General features: G+C 41.2%; 4 protein-coding genes and 1 long non-coding RNA gene across 6 annotated transcripts; all 5 read right to left on the reverse strand.

Annotated features, from left to right (window-relative positions):
* Positions 1–516: 516 nt before the first annotated feature.
* LOC145710838 (uncharacterized) lies at positions 517–2,644 on the reverse strand. The gene is made up of 3 exons (XM_081788542.1): positions 2,392–2,644; positions 1,994–2,351; positions 517–581 (listed from the first exon to the last, which is right to left on the reverse strand). The coding sequence occupies exons 1-2, from the start codon at positions 2,642–2,644 to the stop codon at positions 2,155–2,157; spliced, it is 450 nt and encodes a 149-aa protein (XP_081644668.1). The 3' UTR covers positions 517–581; positions 1,994–2,154.
* A 30-nt stretch (positions 2,645–2,674) lies between these two features.
* On the reverse strand, positions 2,675–5,960 carry LOC145710824 (uncharacterized). Its single transcript, XM_081788532.1, has 6 exons — positions 5,857–5,960; positions 4,992–5,084; positions 3,823–3,997; positions 3,676–3,774; positions 3,365–3,506; positions 2,675–2,835 (listed from the first exon to the last, which is right to left on the reverse strand). Exons 1-6 carry the CDS (start codon positions 5,947–5,949, stop codon positions 2,784–2,786), a joined length of 654 nt encoding a protein of 217 aa, XP_081644658.1. The 5' UTR covers positions 5,950–5,960; the 3' UTR covers positions 2,675–2,783.
* Positions 5,961–6,007: 47 nt separating this feature from the next.
* LOC145696420 (COP9 signalosome complex subunit 4-like) lies at positions 6,008–9,015 on the reverse strand. Its single transcript, XM_081773454.1, has 8 exons — positions 8,826–9,015; positions 7,464–7,553; positions 7,345–7,421; positions 7,066–7,302; positions 6,865–7,019; positions 6,738–6,819; positions 6,399–6,693; positions 6,008–6,304 (listed from the first exon to the last, which is right to left on the reverse strand). The coding sequence occupies exons 1-8, from the start codon at positions 8,954–8,956 to the stop codon at positions 6,100–6,102; spliced, it is 1,272 nt and encodes a 423-aa protein (XP_081629580.1). The 5' UTR covers positions 8,957–9,015; the 3' UTR covers positions 6,008–6,099.
* A 1,860-nt stretch (positions 9,016–10,875) lies between these two features.
* On the reverse strand, positions 10,876–14,855 carry LOC145697116 (uncharacterized). 2 transcript variants are annotated; one of them, XR_014133855.1, is made up of 4 exons: positions 14,777–14,855; positions 12,126–12,201; positions 12,036–12,080; positions 10,876–11,761 (listed from the first exon to the last, which is right to left on the reverse strand). It is a non-coding gene; the product is annotated as an uncharacterized LOC145697116 (long non-coding RNA). The 2 variants fall into 2 exon arrangements; XR_014133854.1 differs by lacking the exon at positions 14,777–14,855 and adding an exon at positions 12,994–13,141 and having other exon boundaries at positions 10,881–11,761.
* Positions 14,856–14,965: 110 nt separating this feature from the next.
* LOC145712012 (lysine-specific demethylase 5B-B-like) lies at positions 14,966–22,061 on the reverse strand. The gene is made up of 14 exons (XM_081789699.1): positions 21,570–22,061; positions 21,211–21,335; positions 21,076–21,159; positions 20,739–21,033; positions 20,470–20,552; positions 20,104–20,425; positions 18,944–20,056; positions 18,637–18,899; positions 18,010–18,589; positions 17,121–17,708; positions 16,893–17,079; positions 16,612–16,844; positions 16,410–16,569; positions 14,966–16,369 (listed from the first exon to the last, which is right to left on the reverse strand). The coding sequence occupies exons 2-14, from the start codon at positions 21,324–21,326 to the stop codon at positions 16,206–16,208; spliced, it is 4,188 nt and encodes a 1,395-aa protein (XP_081645825.1). The 5' UTR covers positions 21,327–21,335; positions 21,570–22,061; the 3' UTR covers positions 14,966–16,205.
* Between the last annotated feature and the right edge of the window lie 64 nt (positions 22,062–22,125).

A 22,125-nucleotide genomic window follows, 5' to 3' on the forward strand; every position in this document is an offset into this window, starting at 1 on the left:
TGGTCTTTTTTTTGGGATTGACCCTCCATCGGCTGGTCTTGTTCTTGGCTCACAGAGGGAGCAGGGGAAGAGCTGGGCAAGACCATCGAGCAGGAACATTGACATCGTCTTAAAGATTCAATGTTTTTGCATATTTGAGCATAAGCAAAAAAGGGCTTTCAAAAGGTTCGACAAATTATTAAGCAGCTACTGTATCATACACGTTACTTATTTCTTAAACTCTACTGTAGAAATTCTCCGGAAGCCTTTTTTTAATAGAGAATACTGGTCTCTTAAAATTTTAACACTAAATAAACACGGTATAAATCTTAATTTACTTACTCGAGATGACATTGTTGGCAAACACAGAGGCATGATTCTTCATCATCATTATACGGACAAGCAATGACTTTGCACTTTGATAGGGTCAAAATAACAATCAAATTCTAAGTTAGAATTATATTAGAGAAACATCAACAGGCTAGTGTTGTTGCTCTTTATAAATTTCAGCGTTGACCCTTGTTGTCGAAATGCACTTGGAGGCGTAACGCTCGAGGAATTGATCTCTTGAGAGTACTTCGCTCTGGAGACTGCCCGGCAATCTTAAGGTCGTTGGCTCATCAGAAACACTCATTAACCTTATTCAAGGAGAAAATGGCGAAGCAAAAAAAAGAAGATTGACAAGTTCTGCTGGTCTACGGATAAACTGGCATATGATAACATCATTTGCAACGCGCGGCTGCAAAATCAATGACTTCAGCAATAAACAATATCTGCTCGATGTTGGCTTTCACTGTCAATTTAAGAGATGCTACAGTCAGTAGCCTACAGTATTTTCAAGCACATCAACAAATCTGAATTGCAAATGTGCTTCGTGTAAATTTTGGAGTGTTGCTGAGAAACACTACTTGGCCGTTTTGGATGACATGATGAATATTAAATAAATTCAGTTCAATGTTAAATTCGACTCCGATTTCCCGTATTATAAAAAAGCGTGAAAATTGAACTACAGTCAACTCGCACGATTTGGCCCTATTTTGTCTTTCCGATTTCTCAAAAAAGGCCAAATTATGCGGGTTGAAAAAATCGTAACATAATGCATATTATGCATTGCATAATATATTCTTTGAAAATGTTTTCATTTACTTACGATAAATTAACAGCCAACGTCTTTGCAAGAAGTGATTTCATAAAACCATGCTCTTTATTCTGTCTTCCTTTAGAAAAAAAAACTGGAATCAGAGTTGCTTCATTATATCAGTTGTATCTTGCAACTGGTAGAGCGAAGTCCTGCTATCCAATATTAACCGAATGAAATATTCAGCTGCTGAGAATCAGAGCACATGCGATAATTTCTAGCGCTCTGCAGTCGTGCTAATACTAAATAAGACTGCTAAAATTAAGTTTTCATTTAGGTAAGTATCTTATTAGCAACGGTCTTAAAAATTTAAGAACTGCAAATGTCTCAATTTTTTCAAAATAATCAACGATGGAAAACCAGTTTTCCCAGGCACAATGATCAAGAATTAAGCGGGCTAGGTTTAGGGTTAGGGATAATTTTCTATTCCTTGATCAAGATAGTCTTTTCGATTTCCAGTATCGAAACCGGCTCAAACATTTTCTGTGTTACATTGACAAGTTTTTGGTTTGAAATTGTACCATCTGAAATTGCAAATTCATGATTTTTGAGAAACTTTCCAATCGTATAAGGAGAATAATTCGCCACTGAATAAAATATGCAGGTCAAGATAAACCCGGGAGATCATTTCGGAAGATCGTAGAAGTCTTTTGAATAAACAAATGCCAGTTAGAGCCCCCTCAATTAGCGGCTGTTAATATTCACAGAGCGAGTACTGGAAGTACTGCAACTGCGTCTAATTAAACATTTTACTCTACATCCTGGAATGAAAGTGATTTTTCTATACTGCGATTTCTACGTTTGTTGCTGCGTGATATGCATATTCTGAGCGTTGCGAAAGCAATCAAGATGTAAACATGTGGTTGACAAACTCACGTATAAAAATAACGGTTAATATTCATTTGACTTGAGACACGGTCGTTCAGGTTCATCTTTAGTCAACATTCGTTGGTTCTGGAACTTTTTCGGGTTTTATTGAGGAAGATCCATTCTTTAGTCAGGGGCTGAGCAGTTTTAGTTTATGAGAGATGATGACTTTAAATAACAGCTTCATTAGGTGATGGACATGAGTTTTGTTGAGGAAAAGAAGGCAGGGATACAGTAGAAAAAGCAGTATAAGTTTTGTTATTGTTCTCATCTGTCGACGGAAGACGAGATAGTGCGTGCTTTGCTTTGAGTTTGAAGTTTTCTTCTTTGAACTGAGCATTTTGGGCAGCAAGGAGCTCGTTGCGCTCTAGAATTCAATAAATATCTATCGTCTGAGGCGGTCTTACCTTCCAGTTTTTTCATATGGGCTTGGTATTGCCCCATTTTGGAAATGCACGCTTCAAGTCGGGCAATACTTTTATCTTCCTGGTCAGTGAGGCTGTGATTTGTCATTGCTTCTTTAGCTTTTTCCTGGCTGAAATGTGATTTTGCTTGGTCCCGGTCCAGCGATGGAGATTCCACCAGCTTCGATCGAAAATTATCACAGCTCGGGCGGACGCGGTGGGAGCCATCCCATTTAAAATTCAACAGTCGAAACATCTAAATTTGGTAGAGCAAGTTATCTGACAATGAGTTGAACCAAACGGATGGCGAAAGTGAATGGTGTCACAGTTGATTACAGAGTTCAACTAGTGAACCGGTCAATAGAGAGGGCAAAATGTTCTCAAGACAGGATAGCTTACACTTCGAAGTCGATCGGGTCCAAGGCTTTGTACACGCGGTCTTTCAAACTTGCCAACAGGCTTCAGAAATCAGAATAAATATCCAACGTACCCCAATATTACTTCAACAGAAACCAAAATTATCAACAGCTTCAAAATAAGCCTGTCATATTGTAACTGTAGCGAACGATAAACGTGATTGGTAAGTGATTCTACAGTGATTTCTTCGATTTCAGTGCATATAAGTTCGTTTCCAATATCTCACATATGCAGAACACATGTATAAATTAATATAACCGAAGTTTTAATAAAGCAGACTACGACTTTTCGACAGTTACTGACTGATTCTTCTGTGCCAGATTGAAGTTGCTCTTCAAACATTGTACTCTTACAGTAATATGAGTATAAGTAAAGAATCGGAAAGAGGAGAAAAACACATAGGAAGGAGTTTATTTTTCAAGCTATAATTGATTTATTCTAAAATGATGATGATTATCACAGAGAGCGGGATAAATGAATGATAGTGGGGTGGTAGTTCGGTTCAAGTTTGGTTCAGTCGGAATTGAATAGCCAAAAAAGGCTCTTTCTGAAGCCGTCCCCGCACTCCTCCGCCAGCGAGAGGATCTGCTCGCGTCGGTTCTCGTTTCGATAGTGTTTCTCCGTCGATTTGTTTTTCCATTGCTTGACGCAGAGGTGAAGAACGCGGATCTGCCCGGAAAGGATTTCGAGGCCGAGGGTATCTGAAGGATAACTGTAACTCGAGTCGATGACAATTAAGTGCGCGAGCAAGTATCTCAAGATATGGTCAATAATTTAAAGACTAAAGCTATGAAAAGTTGATGGGTTAAAGCCTTTAACTTAAAGGACCTTAAACTTTCAGGTTATGTAAGGTCAAGATGGTGAACTTACCGAGAGGTATCATTCTATTTTGATACTTCCGATCCCACTCTGTCATTTTCCCGTTCATCACTTCGGCGACGATGTCCTGTCCGACAGATTCTAACGGGACTAAAAAGAAGAGATAGAGCTCCAAGAAAGTTCTGAAAAGCATGGTACCTTGTCGAAAGAGCCCTTGGTAGGGGTTGTCGATTCTCCTCGCATTGCGCCACGCAACTTCGGAGTCGGGGTATTCGGGATCTTCGGCTAGCGGATCGAGGATCGGTGAAGGAATGCCAGCTGAGGTAGACGCGGAACAAGTTTTTTCGTATTGGCCGGATTTCTTCGACGCCGCCTAGGGATGAAGATAAACCACTTTTACAGAATGTCATTTGATGAGAACAGTACCATTACTTCTAGAAACCATTCAAAACTATTGATGCTTGGGTCTTGATTATCGAAAAACTCTTGGAGGACGTTTTGCATGTGTTTCTTGATAAAATTGCCCCTAATAGCGATTGGCTTTTTTTATGAGATTTTCAGGAAGCTCTAGTGGCTTCGCGATTCTTCCTGAAGGATCAAATTCCCAATTTGTCTTTCCATCAGTGGATAATTGGACTTGCGGACCTGCTCGCAAGTGAGCCATCATTCCTGGAGCTCTCTTGAACTTCTGGTACATGTCGTAGATTCCATTCATATAGTATGCTTCGCCGTCCTTTTTTGGGTCGAATCGGATCAGTGCCATCGTGTCGTCTCGTTTTTCCAGCGATGCAAAGTACTCTCGACCTTCTGGGCTCACTGCCCATCTGAGGAAGTCTCGCGAATCGGCGAAGAATCGCTTCTCGAGACGCATGACACGTGACTGGACGGAGAGATCTTCCTTTTTCGCTGCTGCTTTTACTTGCGGACACCCAAATTTCGGAAGATGAGGCAGAAGGTGCGGAGGAGGACCTGTGTATGGAGGCAATTTTTTTGGATCAAAGATCGGTGTTGGATATTTATATAGTGGTGGCTTTTCAACTTTCTGGAGGGGAGGAAGCTCAGAGGACGATTTTTTCGTCATTTTTTCTTGTTTCGCGTTTTTCTTCTTTTTCTTTTTGATTTCAAAAGCTGGCTTTGGTGTATTAGTAAGTCGTTCCAGCTCTCTCTTTGGCTCTTTCTGGTCTTTGGCTTGCTCTTCAAGAAACTTTTTTGCTTTGCTCTCGCTCTCTAGCAAAACGTCCATATTTAAAATTATTCTATCTCTATTCCCGCTGTTTTCAAAATGAAAGACCGAATGAAATGAAAAAATGCAAAAAGCGAAAAATCTAGAGATATCGACATAGACCGCATTCAAGAAAAATCTTCACCTTTTTTTGCTGCTCGCTGTGTTTTAGTTTTTCATCGCCATTTTCGAGGATGTTGAACTGTTGGGGAGGGTGGACTTCGCCGTTGACAGGTTTCTACGAGTAAAATTAGCTCTATAATTTGTAAATTTATCGTCTCGCGACCTGTGTAGAAAACCTGAGTCGGGCCCTGATCAAGATTCAGAAGGCGCTCTAAAAGAACCTAAATTCACGGCTTTTCGGGGCCTGACTAAGGTTTTCTACACAGGTTAGAGAGCACAGGATGAATTACCATAAGAATTTTTCGGGCAAAAAAATTTTTTTTGAGATATTGGTATATTCAGAATATAATATTCTGAAAGCCCGTAAAAAGTTATACAGAATCACCAAATTCTAGGGTCAGATGACGTCATTATGACGTCATCGGGCTGATTTGAAAATTTTGTCTTTGGAACGCTTTTTCGAGCCGAAAACGTTTTTTAATTTTATTTTTCTCGACGGATTCGGATTTTCCATGAAAAACTACGTAGGGACCCGGGATCAAACCATTGAATATCAACCATTACCGACCGGTTCAATTTTTGAAACCGGTCGGTTCGAAAAATAAACCTCGGGTCCCTACGTAGTTTTTGATGGCGAACAACATGCCATCAATAGAAAAATCTATTTCCAGCAAAAACAGCCTCAAAAAGCGTTCCAAAGTTTCATGAATTTGGAGCCTTTTCGGACATTTATTCATCATAAATGACGTCATAATGACGTCATTGAGCCCTAGAAATTTGGGAATCGACTAATTTTGACTTGGACTTTCAGAATATACCAATATCTCAAAAAAAATTTTTTTGCCCGAAAAATTCTTATGGTAATTCATCACAGGTTCTGGCCTTACCATACGGGCTTTCCCTTTCTTCTGCTTCTGCCCATTGTGCTGCACAGGTGGTACTTCAGGCTCTAATCGACTCTGCTGATTCGCAACGCTCATTCCTGAGAACAACAAAACTTGACACATTTCGACATACAATTTTCAATATTGAACGGTTTTGAAGAGGGCTTTTTAATTTTGACTTTGTCAGGCAGCATAAGATGATAACTGAACTAGTTTCAATTTTGAACAGACAGGAAAGTAATTAGGTTACAGCGGAGGCGGCCTACTGTTATTAGATCCGCCATTGAGGATCATGCGCTGCGTCTTCTCGTACCAGACGGGATGCTTGCGTTGGATTTTCTCGACAATGCTGAGCAAAGAGTCGCACGTGTCGCGGATGGAGTAGTTCCACACTGTCTCTTGACTTTCGTGTTCAAATCGGATGTACTCGTCTACTTGATCCAACTCGGCTCTGAATAACAATTCGCTGTTTTTTGAATCTGCCAAAAATTTGAAAAAAAAGACTTTTTGGCCGAGGGAGAGACTTGATCTTCGATTTGACTTACGACAATCGCTTCTCAAGAATCATGTTAGCAACAAGCTGCTCCGCCTGGCGGCAAGGAATGCCAAGAAGTCTTCCCAGATCTTGAAAGCATAACGATTTGTAGTGAAGTGAAATCGCGAAGATGTTGTGTTCCTTCATCGCTTTTTCGATCAACGTCCATCCTTCTGGTGTCATTTGTTGGTAGTGTTTTTCTTTGAGAATTGAGGAAAATACTTGTACTTCTTTCTCGCTGATAATTTGTTGCTTGTAGACCTTTTCGAGGAGACCGAAAGTGAGCATTTTTGGAGCGCGAATATCTGAATTTTTAAGAAAATGATGAAATGCAAGCTTAAGAATCTACCTTTATATATCGCGCAAATGAGGCGCGTTCGATTCTTTCCAGCTGGAGAAAGAATCGCACAATTAATCGCTTTCAATAAGCACTAGTCGCAAAATAGATTAGTTTTAGTCATGTTATCATATGTTACTTTTGCTCGTTCTTCGTCGGCGACAATATTCAAGTCTAACGAAAGTTGAAAGTATTTCTGCGAAGCATCGAGGAATTTCTGCTTGTAGTCGAGGATTCTAGCGTGGCTCAATTGGTACAATAGCTTGTCACCAGCGCTCGCTTCTTGTAAAAATGCTAAAAATGAGGGTTGAAAAGCTACTATTTGGTCAACAAGAGCAACCTGTAGCTCGATTTAAAGCAAGTTCTGCTTTTGTTGGGTCGTTTACTGACTCCATCAAATAGAGCTTCACAATTCTGAGGTAAACTCCCAGTCGATTGATTGTCAGAAACATGTCGCTTCCGATCGTCATTGCGGTTGAATTGGCAGTCACCGAAATCGAGTTGAGAATATCCGCCGTTTTTTCGAATTCGCCGTTATTTTCGTAAAGATCCGCCAGAGTCATTTTCAAATTATTGACTATTCGATTTGGTAATGATGATTTCCATTTGTAAAAATTACCGTGTTGCTCGAAGGAAAGATTTCGTGCTTGAAGGCATTCGAGTGCGACTTCGCAGAATGATCGCTTGTTCTCGTCGCTAGAAAATGGATTCGATGGGGGAATGAGGCTCAATGCATACTTCAAAGGTTGAATATCGTCGCTCAATTGATCCAAAAACTGTCTAGCGAAAATTTGCGACCGGTTCTCGTCAGTAAGCGCGGTTAGCGTCGTCCTAACAGGGTGGAACATTCGGCCGGGCAAACTCGGGCAAATTGGTCGGCGCCGGGCAACGGCGGGCAAACGGCCGGCGCGAGGGTCATATTTTGGGTAAAAAACGGGCAACTTCGGGCAGTCGGGCAAAGTCGGCGCCCGAAAAAGGCACCATCGGCCGGGAAAAACGGCGCCCGGAAAAAGTTGGCGGGCGGGCAAAAAAGTCGGCGGGCCAACCAGGGAAGCACTAATACTAACATTTTCAATCCCAGAGTTCGAAATCTATGGGAGTAAAATTGGGAGCTTCCAAAGGGAGCTCCCTTTTTTGGGAGCACGGAGGGAGCAGGAGCACAGGTTTTCAGGGCTGGGAGTAAATTGGGAGCTCCCCAAATAATAATAATTATTAGCTTAATAATTATTAATTATGATACCGTGATTGCTCAGATTTTTATTAGAAGAGACGTTTTTTTTATTAGATTTATTTTTAAATGTCTCTTCTGAAATTTGATATCAATAAATAGCCTAAAATTGACCTAAATTTGGTTATGTAATTTTAATAAGAAAATATTGAAGTCATTCACGAAATTCGCCTATTTGGCATTATGCCTATTTATACTTTCTTTATCATTGCTATATAATAACCATACAACGATGGTTTTGCTACTTAGACTTTACTTAATAAAATTAAAAACTTTCGAAAATTTTTGAAATTTGAAAAAGGGAGCAAAATTGGGAGCTCCCAAAGGGAGCTCCCTTTTGGGAGCAGGGAGGGAGCAGGAGCACGGGTTTTTACGAGGGAGCTCCCTTTTTCAGGGTGAGGGAGCAGGGAGGGAGCGGGAGCACGGATTTTCTACCAGATTTCGAACTCTGTTCAATCCACTACTCTCGATTATTGTTAATTATTATTAAGGGACTTTCCTTTTTATGGTCGACATGTTTGTCATACGGTGAAATTATCCTCCTTTTTATAAAGAATGACTTTCTACTGCCTAACCGGGCTCATATCACGAAATTTTTACATTCACTCATTTCTTAGTCGAGTAAATCGGCGTCCTAATTTTGTCCATAAAATATCGGCGCCGGAATTATTGTTGGCGGCCGGGCAGAAATCGGCGCCGGAGTAAAGTCGGGCAAAAATCGGCGCCGGACAAAAATCGGGCAGAAATCTGCGCCGGGCAAAGCCGGGCGTCCGAAATTTCGCCGGTTTTTCCCGGCGCCGATGAAAATTTCCGGGCATCGGCGGGCAATCGGCCGGCCAGACCCAAAATTTTTGCCCGAATGTTCCACCCTGGTCCTAAGCGCTTGAATTGGCGATTCCGGATCATTTATAATTGCGTTTGTCCAAATTCTATAATCAGGTGGAGCATCGGCTGTCCAGGAAGCTCGGATTAGCTCGTCAATTCGACTGGGATTTTGGCTCATATTCGAAAACTCGTCGATAACTCGGGATGAAAGTACAGTACCAGTGTTTCTTAAAAGAGATTGCTTGTATTTACTGCTTTTACTGTAAAAATGCATATTCTGAAGGGACAGAAGGAGAAGAGCATGAGAAAGCGATGCGTTTCGCCTTCTTTATCGAAGACCGAATAGAACTGAGGAGACTAATTGACGCATGAGATTTGAAGTGTTGAGAAAGTTGGGCCGATAAAGATTGAAACCGGGGCTCCCAAGAATAAAAGAGCACCGGCAAAAGCGTATATAAATCGAGAGGTTCGAAGCGTCAGATTGAGATTCATCCAAAACAGAGAAACACACGCGGATTTTCAAATTTACATCGCCATTTATAACTTCGTAAAAATGAAGAAATACACTCAACGAATAAAGTTAAATGATAATTAAATACTTAATTCAAGCTTAATTTAAGACAATTTCTCTACACTAAAATTGAGCAGAAGAAAGTCAAGTCCTTTGCCTCAGAAAAGGAGAAAGTTTGCGGAGTTGTCCATCTCACAATTTCCCATTGGCCAAATCTTCAGCGAGTGACTCAGAAGAGTGCACTCATTTGCCCCTAGAGAAATCATTTTTGCCTATTTTTCAGACTTTCAATTTTTTTGCATTTTTACAAATTACGCAAATCTCAATTCTACAAATTCCAAGGCAGTAGACAGAGAATCACGTGACGCGTCAGGAACGCAAGGCCACCTCGTAATTTATCATTTGCGCAAACATACCATTTTTATCATTATTTCAAAAAATTCGAATTCCAAATTTCTTTTTATCTAAAACTTTGCTTCCGAAAAACTGATTTCGGAAAAAGTTCAAAATCTGGACAACCTTTGCGTGCTCGCGGCGAAATGTCACCTCCTCGTTTCATCCCTTATTTTATTCTAGCGTTCAATCAATTTTCAGTATAATCAGTGTTTATAGTATAAACTTTATACTGTTGTCTGAACGAAGATAATAAAAAGGGATGAACCAATGTGGGGACATTTTGCTATTGACCAATTGATAGCTGTGCTGGGCTCGACCTGTGTAAAAAACCTGAGTCAGGATCTGAAAATTGCCATTTCGATCTCCGTCGGCTTTTCCTCAATGATCTTTCAGACCCTGACTCAGGTTTTCTACATAAGTTTCAGAGCCTAGTAGCTGTTATTTAGCTTAAATTTTTGTCAACAAAGTTTGACCCAGTATTTCTTGATTAATAAATCAACTAGAACACAAACAAAAATACTTTTTACACTCTTATATGATCAACCCTCCGGCGAACGAAAAATTTCAAAAAAGTAAAGATAGTTGGATTAAAAATTCCGCGATCTTTGAACCAGAACATGGCTATTCCTAGCCATGTTTGTTGTTGCTTCTAGTGGGGTGCACGACTACTTATTTCATTCGTGGCGGTTTTCGCAACACAAACGCTTTTTAGTAAGCTGTTGTTTGGGAAACATGTTACGCTTTCCGTATTTTGCCCTTCGACCTCGGCTCTCGCTAGGTGGCGCGGCAAAAATGCGCGTTCGTGCCAGGCACCACCAGGATGCACCACCAAATGCAACGTGCCCGCCACGAAAAATTGAAAGCTCTATTTTCTATTCCCAAACGGTGCTTTTTAATTAATAACAGAAAATAAATGAGAGAAGATGATTGAGAAAAAGCACGGGCTACCCCAGACCTTCAAGTTGTGAAAAAACGGAACTTTGGTACAACAGCTCGTTCAGCTGGCTGTAGATTCTGTCTGCGAGACATCACAGCCGTCCGGGCAGCTGGCGGATCAGTTCTGTCCATTCGACGCGTTACTGTTAAGTTGAAGTCATAAAGAGAATAGAAAGGAAAATCTGTTATTTACTTTTTATTCAATGCCAAAAATGACCCCTTATGCTTCTTTTCCAATCGAAAGACTATAAATTGCATTGTCTTAACATCTGCATCCTTGTTGATTTCAAAACTTCGAGGCGAGGATCTTGACATTCGATCTGTAAGTTTTGGGAAAGTAGCGGCGCCTTAGGTAAGCGGTAGTGCTCCACCGCCAAATATGCGCCGTGCGGTGTATTTTGAGGAGGCGGGCACTCGACAGCGGTCAATTGTTTGGAATTTGACGATCGCTTTCGGAAATAACCTTGAGGCTTATTATACCTGTCTGATGCTGTTGCTCTTGGAGGGCGACCAAAGTACGCAGAGCATGAAAATATTATCAGATTAGAAATTAAACTTTGGAACGCGTATTGTTTTATCCCGATTGGGTTTTCCCAAGTTACCCTCTTTCACAGGGAATCCCAGAGTCTATTCACTGCACTTTTGAAGAAACATGAGGTTTTGAATTTATCATTTTGTTATTATCAAGAACGGATACTCGATTGGTGAAATGGCTCAAATTTGTAATTGGCACGTTCCTGTGGTCGGATTATCATTTTATTTAGTAGAAACATAATTCGTGCACGTGGGATTGTGTTAAGTGGCAGCAACGATCGTCATCATCGTGGTGGTTGTTTGTAGAAACAATGCGAAATTGGAGTAACAAGTGTTTACATGAAAATAGAATACAAGAAGCACGATTCTAGTGAGTAGTCCGCGCGGCACAAGAATAATAACAAATTTCGAATTGAGTATTGAGTGTTTAGAATTCTTCATTTAGAAAAATGGTTGAAGCCAGCTGCTTGATTATTTCTACATACATGAAGTACAAGTTGTCAGACAAGGGAATACGGGAAGTGGCTCTTTTTCATTTGTATTCTAATTTCGACGTCGCCAGTCGCAGTACCGTGAAGATAAATGTCAAGAAAGCAATCCACTCAGCTTTTCAGGGATAAAAATTTGCGTCTTCCAAGACTGCATTCTGCAAAATTGTGGAGGTCGAAAGAGAAAAGTTCGAAGAACAACGAAAAAGACGCTGTTTGGCAAAGTACCAACCGTTTTCTTTGCAAAGTTGTAACTTTGCGCATGTCAAAAAAGTGACTCGCTCCCGGCTCTATTGAAACACTCGTCTGACATTCAGTGACAATTACACGTCAAGACTAGTTACTAGTTGTAGCAAGTTTGGATTACTAGTAACTAGTTTTTGTATCCCTTCCGAACATGATGAACGAGTTGAATAGAGCTTTCCAATTTGTCTTCTCTGAAAACATATTTTTAATAATGTCGTTCTCTGGTTGACGCATACCATCTGCTTTTATATCATCCATGACTTTTCTGAAAAACGATTTCTTCGGAAGCTGACGTTCACTGCTTGAAGCTGACTAAAAACACACCGTCTTAGATTCTCTCCTCCGTCCGTTTTAGTTGGATAAAACAATCAAAAAAAGCCTTGATCCATCAATTGTGGCGACTTTCTTTCATAGCTCCAGCACAGCGGGCTGTTTTTTTTTCGTAGACTCGCCCCCTTTTTGGTAGAAGTGAACTGCACTATTTGCGCGAGTTAAATAATGGTGCAGAGTGGGCTTTTTATGGTTCATCAGTTTACCGAGGAGGTAATCAGCCTAACCGTGAAAATAACAAAGAAAAGATCGTATCATTATAATCAGCTCAAAAATGCTGGACTACACGCCTATCTGGGGTACTACAAGAGATTGCCAGTAATGAGTTCTCGGCGCTTGAATTTCGCCAAGTACCACAAACAAGGTTTGAACGACCGGGTACTCCCCGGCTCGCTGGGTCAAAGATATTCAAAACCTGCGCTAACAACATGCAAATGCTTGAATGACCATTGTTTCCAAAATAACCAGGCGCGCTCAAGACACTCTCCGCGATGGACCGAATGGTTCGAGGAAATTTGAACACAGTTCAAATTCTAGTTAAAATTTGAAGAAGCGCCAAAAGTAAAGAACAGTTGCGCACTTGAAAGTGGCAATTTATCATTCTCGGGCGCGGTAAGGGTAATCATACACTGCCAGGTCATTATCTTGCCCGCTCTGAGGTCAATTTAAAGGTGAGGCGAGTAAAAAATGTTGATTTTGGCGCTAGAATGATATTGACGAATTCGTAAAATACTTCAAGTAAAAATATCTGTGAAAGAATGATTATTAACAAACCTCCAGAAGCGGCTCTTCCGACTCTGTTCTCATTGCCAACGAAAAAAGTGACAGTAAGAAAAGTACGCGCGTGTTATTAAAATTTCTCTTCTTCGCTAGTAACAATGACGCAAAGCTTGCAAATGGCCCCGCACCCTAACTGTGCAAACACAAAGACAGAGAGAGTTGATCAAAATCGCGTCATTGTGAAAATGATAGCCTACTACCAGGGGTGACCATTTGGGCATTGGGCATTTGGGCAAATCGGGCAATTTTCGGGCAAAAACGGTTGAATCTTCCAACCTTTCGGGATCCCGAATGTTTCGGGATTTCCCGAAACATTCGCAGTGAAAATGAGCCTTTTTGTCTTCGAACCTTTCGGGGATGATTTTCAATGATTTCTGTCCGAGAAAATATTTAAAGCAAAATAGTAACGTCTACGTACATCTTTACTGAAGCAAATGAAGGCGCGAACGAAAAAAATAATTTACACGAATTTTTGGATTTATAACTCATGAAACTCTCTATAAGACAGGCGCGGAGCGCATACATTCTCTTTGACTGCGAATTCACAATTGAAACAAGGTATGGCCTTCTTAGACCATCGAATTTGACGAAGGCAGCTAGAGATATCTTTTTGATAAGTAAAATGCCCGAATTCGGCATTTATACCACTTTTTTATAACGTAATCCTCAACTAATTTCCCGAATGATTCGGGCGATCCCGAAAGGTTCGGGAATTCCCGAAAGATTCGGGAGTAATCCCGAAAGATTCGGGAAATCCCGAAACATTCGGGATCCCGAAAGGTTGGAAGTGACGACCGGCAAAAACGCTTTTGGGCGGGCATTTGGTCGGCTCAACGCCTGAAAATAGGCTGGGCAACATTGGAAAAGTCGGGCATTTGGGCATTTCTGGGCAGTTGGGCACCATCGGGCAGTTGGGCAAATGCCCACCGTGGAAAATCATGAACGTGGGCGTTTTCCTGTCCGCTTATTAGTCGTTAAGCTCACAAACAAGAAAAAAGATATAAGGAGAAGGTTCTGCAAGGGTGTGTGAAGTGGACCTCTATGGTTAGCTGTCTACCTTTGACCTCTTGATCCTTTTGTGAAATTGTCCCTACCCTTAACTCAGCCCCTTCTTTGCGGAGATGGTTCTGCAAGGGTGTGTGAAGTGGACCTTCATGGTTAGCTGTCTACCCTTGACCTCCAGATCCTTTTTATCCCTCATTTTTCCAACCCCATTTTTGCACCCCTTTTTTCGAGACGGTTATGCAAGAGTGTGTGAAGTGGACCTTAATGGTTAGCTATCTATTCTTGACAACCTGATCGATCTTTTACAAAATTATTTTTTAACCGCTTTTTAAATATATTTCAAACCTTCCAAATCTTAAACTGGGATAAATTATTGAGAGAAATTTAAAAAATTAAAGTTTTAACAAGCACGAAATGTTGGGAAAATTTTTGCCCGAAAAATTGCCCAATTGCCCGATTGGGCATTCTAGGCACATTGGACTGGTCGGGCATTTGGTCGGCCCGGGTCTTGATTTTTGCTATTGGGCGGGCAATTGGTCGGCCCGACGATAATTTTTTGCCCAAATGGTCACCCCTGCCTACTACAGCTCATAAAAATGACGATTACACTGTTTTAGTGATGACCAAAGCAAAAAAGGAGATGATAAATTTAAAAAAAGGAATGAAACATTAAAGATATTTTATATCTTCCATTCTAAAAGTTATCGAGTAGAACATTGAACAACGCAAGGAACTTGACATCAACAAAAAATCTGACAACACAGAGCCTCACCATATCTACAACTCGGATATCCATATTGAAAGCCCTTTGAAACTTTCACTTGTTATTTCTCTCTGAAATATATTGTCTGAAGTATTTGATCGCAATTTCGTAGAACAGAAATCTGCGGGAAATTTCGGCATTTCCGGCATTCGCTTGATCCGGTACTACTTCTTTGGAGTATTTTTGTAAGAAGTTTATTTAATATTTTTTTATTTTTTTGCGAAAGTTGAATGGGGCGAAATACGGAGATAAGTTGATGTTCAGTACTACTGAACTTCAGTAGAGCTGAGAGGAATTAATGGGAGGCAATAGGATCGGAGTCAAACCTATTAACAGACTTTTTAACAAAGTAAATGGTTCATTAATTGACTGTGATTGAACTTGAAGAGATTCCGAAGATGAGTGGTAAGAGATTGGGTGAGCTTTGGTACTGACTTAAGGGGGTAGAACTAGGATTTTCGAAAATAGCCAATTCTAGACCGGCGCTCAAAGTCAGACAAGCTAAGATATTCAAATTCTCTCTTCAGCTGAAGATAGAGCAAACGTAGATCTAACAACATTTTTCTTAAAAAAATTTTTCGTCAACAAATTTTGGCGGTGGAGAACAAAACACCAACCTATCTCATCGAAAATCGCCATTTTAGCCTATGCGCGTCCTCAAATTTCTCGAGTCACGTGACTAGCCAAATATTTTAAATTTCAATTTTTGATAGTTTAACGCTTTTTCTAGCAACATCTATGAGGAAATTTCGTTAACATAAGTAAAAACAGGTTTTTCTTATTTAAAGGGGCTCTCAAAAATCACTTATTTTCGAAAAATCTAGTTCTACCCCCTTAAATGGAGCTAAATCTAAGTGATAAATTGCCTAATTTATGAAATGAACAAGTTTCTAACTCGAAATTCAAAACTTCAATTTTAATTAATAACTTCGAAAAAATAGAAATTGGAAAAAGTGGAGCTGAGATAAAATGAGACTAAAACTGGAGCCAGCCGAAGGTACTGTATTCGAAGATAGGCCGGAGAAAAGGAAAATAGGTTTTGGAAGAAAACAACAAGACGGATATTCATAAAGAGACGAGTTAATCTGTAAATGCTTGGTTGTTATTGTATGTATTCATTGTATCGTTCCTTTTTGAGCGGTCGTAAGTTAGGCTTTATAAGAAAAGGAATAATGAAGATATTGATGGGTTCAATAAATGTCTCAATTTGTCGAGAAACAAGATTCTAGCGCACAAAGGAATTGTTTTTTGTACAAAATGCAAAGAGAGTACGCTTTTAGTTGATAAAAAATTGCAAACAAATTGAAATTGAAAATTGGTAAAATAGGAAAAAGAAGATTCGCTTGAAAATGGAGCTGAATTCGAAGGTTTCCGAAGAAGGGTCGTGCGGGTGGAGCAGCGGGTGGTCACTTTTAGCTTTTTTTTGAGAACGAGAGTGTTAACTTGTTGCAGCTTCGAGGATCTGGCAGTTGGAGCAGACGAAGTCCGGGTCGTCGCGGACGTCTTTCGGGTTAACGTTGAGGCAGAACATGTGGTACCATTTTGCGCAGCGCTCGCAGTACACCCACTCGACTTTGTTGCCGTCTGGACGCTTGCATTGGCCTAAAAACGCGTGAACACAGAAAACATTTATCCATCTTACCAGCAGCGCAAGGTCCATCATCGTCAACATCCTCGTCGTCGTCCTCGTTTTCACTAGTTTCTTGCTGGAATTGAGTCCGAGCTCCTTTGTTTTTCTTCCGCGGATTCTGCGAGCGTCGCGGGAGATCGGCATCCTTATCGCGTCGTTTACGATTCGGCGCCTTGTTTTAGAGATAAGAACATTTCAAATTTCTTGGAGTAACCTTTGTTTCCTCGCCGAGAATGGCGCCTTCCGGTGCTTCTTGCTTGAAAATGTGAGGCCATTTCTCCTTCATCTTCTCGAGCAAATGGGTTTGATCGTCGCTGGAGACCTCTAGAAGCAAGCTTTCAAGGTAAAGATTCATCGCACGGGCGAATGTTCTGTCAGAATCACGTGATAGGTTAGGAATAAGACACTTGTAATTCGTCTGCCAGGTAATTACTCGTTCGATCAGCCCTAGAATGAAGAAATAACTGCCAGATCTGATAGAAAAGGAGAGCAAACCTTGGAGATATTCCGACTCTTCGAATTGAAGGCCTATGTTTTGAAGATCGTGTAAAAGAGGAAGAACTTGGTTGAGATTGGGCCGTCTACTTCGAACACAACGGAAACACAATTCGAACTTTTGAAAGGATCGTCTGTGACACAGTGCGTGGTACCACTCTCCGCATAAGTCGCAGGGAAACATAGTCTAAAAGAGGGTGATAACGATCATGAAATTTTTTGAACTACCGATTTCGCGACGCGCTGACAGCTGCAGAAAGTCGAGTTCTCGAATTTTAGCTTTTCTTTGTTTGCAGCTCTTAGGTTTTTCATTGTCTCGAGTTCTATCTTTTCCATAAGTCGGTAATCTTCAGATGTCTTCCTTTCCGTCGCATCAATTAGCATTTCGTCGGTGATATCATCACCATCGATGTCGTCATCTGTGCTTTTGTTGCGCTTCTTTCGGTCTTTTAGTTCTTTGGCCGTAAGATTTGCGTTTTCCGCCGTCCTTGGAAGCAGAACCTCTTTAAGACTCCAAACGCATCCTTTCTTTATGAAGATCTTTCGAAGTTTTTCAATCCATTCTTCCGCCTTTTCGACTTTTTCGTGCAGTTCGCCAACTTGAATCGGATGGAGTTGCAGTTTCTCAGCAAGCTTGAGAAGCCGGTTGGCTGTTTGCAGACTTGGAGCCTCACAATCCGGTCGTGGCTTTAGGAACTTTTGGAGCTTGTCTTTCCACTGATAGGATGCCTTCCGCTCTTCACTGAGCTCAACACAGTATTTAGGCGAGAACTGACGCATGAGAACTGCTTTAGGCTCACTTCTTAAGGGTGTACACGACGGATTCGCGATTTATAATCAGCGAAAACCCGCTAAGGCACTACCGAATTGATCTTTGGTCAGAACTCACAAACTTAAAATAAAATATTGCCTCTATGTAGTTAAAATAATCCTTCAAGTACACCCTTAAGTATCAATTTTTTCCTGTAGTTAATTTTGAATCTTTAGTAGAATCTTAGGATTTTTGGAAATCCATCATGGTTTTGTACAAAAACGGTAGTCGCAAAAAATTGAACGACTCAGGTCTGTCCTCGATAAGACAAGATAAAAAGAATCTTTACTTCACGTGATTCCTTTAATTGTTAGCCTTTCCTTCAAAGCGCATGTTTTCAACGAAACAATCCACCTGAACAAAGTCGGTATGATCTGGCGAGTTCAAATATTCTTGCGCTTGAACATCAAGTCTCCTTGCGTGCTCCAGATCTTTTTCGAATTTCTCCAAGCGGGCCAAGAATGCTTTGTTGATCTCAAATCCTGGCATGCTGTATCCTTCGTCGACGATCTTTTGCGCCGCTTCTAGTGATGGATAGTTTGCTGAGAGCTTTGGTAGCCAGCGAATAACCGATTGCATTTCGCGAATGAGCTTCATGTCGACAATTTCAAATAATAGGCTTCGTTCACGATTGATAAGATTTTCGCATATTTTCACGGTCAAATCGTCGAATTTCAGCTCGTCGAGGATAGTATTCGCTCGTCTGAGCTGCTCGGTCAGCATACCTGTCTTTTCAAGCTCGAATGGGAATGTTTTGATGCGATCCACAAGGGTTGACAGGTCGTTGTGAGTAAGAACAGGCCGTGTGTTTGAGTTGAAGACTTCTTCTATCAGCACCCTCACCTTCTCTGCTTCTTCGACAGTCTGACGAACTTTTTGGTACACTCTAAAATGAAAATCTTCTTTAAAAATTAATCAGAAAAAGGCCGTTACCTTGTTGTATCATAATACTTTCCAGCTTCAAGAAGTTCCTTGAAATCGTCGAAGCTGCCATCCTCGTCGGGAAAGCTATTGATTCTTGCCTCCCAAGCTTCGAAATCAGCAAGAGATTGTTTGAGTCGAGCATTGAGTTCTTTCAAATCGGAGATATCCCAATTGACCATGAGATTCACATGTTGAGGCTTGATGTCGCAACATTCCAGCTTTGAAATCGAACAAACAAGGCATAAAAGATGGTCGCGGCCTTTCTCGATTCCCTGGAAAGTAGAATTAGCTGATAAGATTTTAGATGAAAAATTACCTGATCAACGAAACCTTCAGGAACCTCGTAGACTTCATCATTTTCTAATTTCAAGCCAGATCTTCGGTCAAAAACAATGTATGAGCAGTAAACTGCGGTTTGACAAATGCCGCAATACGTATCCGATTTTAACCTGGTTTTCGTTATCTTCGGATTGATAAGTTTCATAATTTGAGTACGCTCGTGCACTTCTCTGTCGATCATAAATTTCATGTCCTGGTGAGCTAGAGTGACGATCGATCCGCACACGGAATTGTTGTTCGCTGCTTCTTGGGCTATCTTCAAAATCAGCTCATCCTGGCTGAAGATGTTATATCGCTGCACTGTGCGATAGTTTTTCAAGGCTTGTCGACCAATGGTGATCCAATCGGGCGGGCAAAAATTGACTGCTTCATTCATGTTCAACCCAGTGTTGAATCCGGCGTGGTAGCCCCTCGGAAAGGTGACGATAAATTCTCCAGGGCTCTGGACAGCTCTGTAGATTTCTACGTTATTTTCTAATAGAACCGCTGGAGACAAAGTAGTGGTGATGTGGTGCATGAGATCTCGGTTGTGTCGGTAGAGATCTTTTGCTTCGTTGCGATAAACTCGCTCTAAATTTTCCGCGGCAAACCGCGACGCTGCGTACCAAATTTTTGGCTCTCCAAAATGATGATAATTGATCGAATAGGTCCAATGATCTTCGGTATGCCAGGCGAAGGCGCTAAACATCATGCCAACGTATAACCACGGGACCTTTACGCCGGAGATATCACCGTCAATGTATTGCAAGACAGATTTTTTCGCAACGGGCAAATTCACCAGATTCCAAGGGTGATCTTTATAATGCTTATCTTCTAGCGAGCCAGGCGGATTAAAACGCGAGCAAAAGCCGGATCCCTTTTCAAGCGCTTGAATATCAGCGCCGTATTCAACAGTCAAATCGCCTTCGATCTCATCTGTAAGTCGCCAAAACTCTTCTTCGACATCGTTAGGATTGATCTCATGAGGAGGGCGGCCGAAATAGGCGCGTTTGAATTCGTCTGCTCGTTCGCCGAATTCCCGGAGACTGTATTCGCGCTCTGATTGCTCAAAGCCAAACTTTTCTGACTTTAATAACGACGGAACGAATGTCTGAACAATTATCCGATAAAAAGCTGTATATTCGGAATGTTAATTACCTTCATACAGGCCCAGCAATGCCATTTATCCTTGGGAACTTCGAACAATTTCGGGACAACATCAGCCATAAGAATTTGTAAGCCACATTTGATACATCGCAGCGTAACGTCGGCATGCTTCCTCGGCGAATCTGTTTTCCCAGCAGATTCTCGCTTTCTCATCGCTCTGCCGTTATCGGTTATCTCCAGCGTGGGACTGATGCCGAGGCCCTGCATTTTCGGGCCAGCGCCGAAGAGTTTCAGCTTGGCCAGTTCTTTATTCGCCACGCCGCCGATGATTTTTGCTTCTGATTTTGTTTCTTCTCCTTCACCTTGGGTATTCCTAGGAATTTCCATTAATCAATCCATATTCGTATAGAATCAAACCTTTGCTGGCGGATAAGTTTTGCCTTGTTAGGTAAGGATCTACGGCTTGGATGGGTCGATTCTGGTTTGAGGTCTTGTGTTAACTTAAAAAAAGGAGTCAGACAGAATGTAATTAGCTATTCTTTATGAGCAGAAAAATAGACTCCGGGTTCAAAACAAGTCGGGATAATCAACAAGGGATACGCAATTATGCAACATCGTAATTATGCGAGATTGAGCTAAGAAAAAAGTTGAAATCCATCAAGAATTTAATCTCAAAAACATCTTACCACATCGAAAGGATACAAAATTCGCTCGTAATGTCCTCTCAGCGCACTTGCCGAGCCCGACTTGGAAGCAAATCCAAGGGAAAGCGCCAGTTCACCCCATTTCCTATCTTCGGAGCATTTGACGAAGCCGCCAAGCTTTTGAACATTCTCATGAAAGGTGAAGAGGCAGAGCAGCTCGTTTTCAACGCGCGGAATTTTCAGCGCGATTCCTTGAAATTCCCAAAAACGGGAAACTTTGTCGAGGAAATTTTGACGCACACGGGTACATGCGGAAAGTTCACTGATTCGTTGTCGTCTTCGAAATTGGTTATTCTGATTTTATATATATTTTCATTACCGAGGACGGAATTTGAAATCGTCCATGTCCAAGGAGAATGTCGGATTGAAGCTTGGAGGAGGGCAGATTTTAACGATTCCATAACTAAAGATAAGTCGTGTTCCAAGCTATTTTGAATAAATAAGTGCTTCTTACCGCTCTCCTTCCGCCCGAATCGAACTAATATAAGCCAGCGGGTCCTTAAATTCTTCCTCCGTCGGTTGATAACTCGGAACCGTTGGCGGTCTCCGAAACTTGGGCGGCTTCCACATTTGCCCTTTCTGATTTTGGAGATATTCAAATTTTTCGATTTTGCGAATTTTCTCGACTTTGGGGATGAAAAATCGATATTTTCTCAGATAATGAGAGCGAGATTGGCGCCTCGCTTGGCTGGAGTAAAATATTAGGTGCCCTTTGAAATAAAAAATGTGTATATATCTTCAAAAATTATATAATATTACGAAAAATATATATATATAAATACATTGATTGATTTATGATTTGATATATCTTTCCTATTCTCGAAGGTATTTCTAGAGCCGCCAGAGCCTAAGAATGTGATGAGAATTTACTCTTTCAGATTTCGTTCCTTCTCCTCAGATTTTCACAAGTTTGTTTCAACAAATTCACAATTTTTGCAACACCAAACAACCTCAAAACGAAAAAAAGCTGCGTCGCCCCAAGCAGTGTGTCTACTTTCTACTAAAAACACGGCCCAGAACTGCCGATTATCTACTTGAGCCGAAATGCTTAGAATTTTAGTTTTCCAAATTGAAAATTTTTTTCTTAAAAAATTCCAGTTCCGTTACTAGGGGAAGCTCGGGCGCGCACTTCACTTATTTAGGGTGAGAGGGAGTTGGTGAGAGAGAGGGTGGTAGTTGCGTTTTTTGAAGTGACTCGCCCGAGACGGGGACCAAGAGAAGAAAAGAGCAAAATAGCGTCGCGTTACCGCCGCCCGCCGACCAGCGTGAGGCCAATCACGCCCGACCGACCGCCAAATATAAAAAGCTAAATATTCGCTGATCTCATTTCGCCACACTAGAATCAGAACCAACCCTTTCTAGCCAACCA

The sequence above is a fragment of the Oikopleura dioica genome, chromosome 1 (assembly GCF_907165135.1).
Source record: "Oikopleura dioica chromosome 1, OKI2018_I68_1.0, whole genome shotgun sequence".
In the NCBI taxonomy this organism is placed as follows: domain Eukaryota; kingdom Metazoa; phylum Chordata; class Appendicularia; order Copelata; family Oikopleuridae; genus Oikopleura; species Oikopleura dioica.

Bases quoted from the DNA above. Each gene is read 5' to 3' on its own strand.
- LOC145710824 (XM_081788532.1), bottom strand. From the start codon at position 5,949: ATGAGCGTTGCGAATCAGCAGAGTCGATTAGAGCCTGAAGTACCACCT. The intron at 5,085-5,856 runs GTAAGGCCAGAA...TTTTACTCGTAG, and splicing joins AGAAAGGGAAAGCCCGTATG to AAACCTGTCAACGGCGAAGT. The intron at 3,998-4,991 runs GTGAAGATTTTT...CTTCATCCCTAG, and splicing joins ACAGCGAGCAGCAAAAAAAG to GCGGCGTCGAAGAAATCCGG.
- LOC145696420 (XM_081773454.1), bottom strand. From the start codon at position 8,956: ATGAGCCAAAATCCCAGTCGAATTGACGAGCTAATCCGAGCTTCCTGG. The intron at 6,820-6,864 runs GTAACATATGAT...TTTTGCGACTAG, and splicing joins CCGACGAAGAACGAGCAAAA to TGCTTATTGAAAGCGATTAA. The intron at 6,694-6,737 runs GTAGATTCTTAA...TTAAAAATTCAG, and splicing joins CATTTGCGCGATATATAAAG to ATATTCGCGCTCCAAAAATG.
- LOC145710838 (XM_081788542.1), bottom strand. From the start codon at position 2,644: ATGTTTCGACTGTTGAATTTTAAATGGGATGGCTCCCACCGCGTCCGC. The intron at 2,352-2,391 runs GTAAGACCGCCT...ATTGAATTCTAG, and splicing joins CCATATGAAAAAACTGGAAG to AGCGCAACGAGCTCCTTGCT.
- LOC145712012 (XM_081789699.1), bottom strand. From the start codon at position 21,326: ATGTGGAAGCCGCCCAAGTTTCGGAGACCGCCAACGGTTCCGAGTTAT. The intron at 17,080-17,120 runs GTAGTTCAAAAA...ACCCTCTTTTAG, and splicing joins GTCAGCGCGTCGCGAAATCG to ACTATGTTTCCCTGCGACTT. The intron at 16,570-16,611 runs GTTACTCCAAGA...CTCTAAAACAAG, and splicing joins TTCTCGGCGAGGAAACAAAG to GCGCCGAATCGTAAACGACG.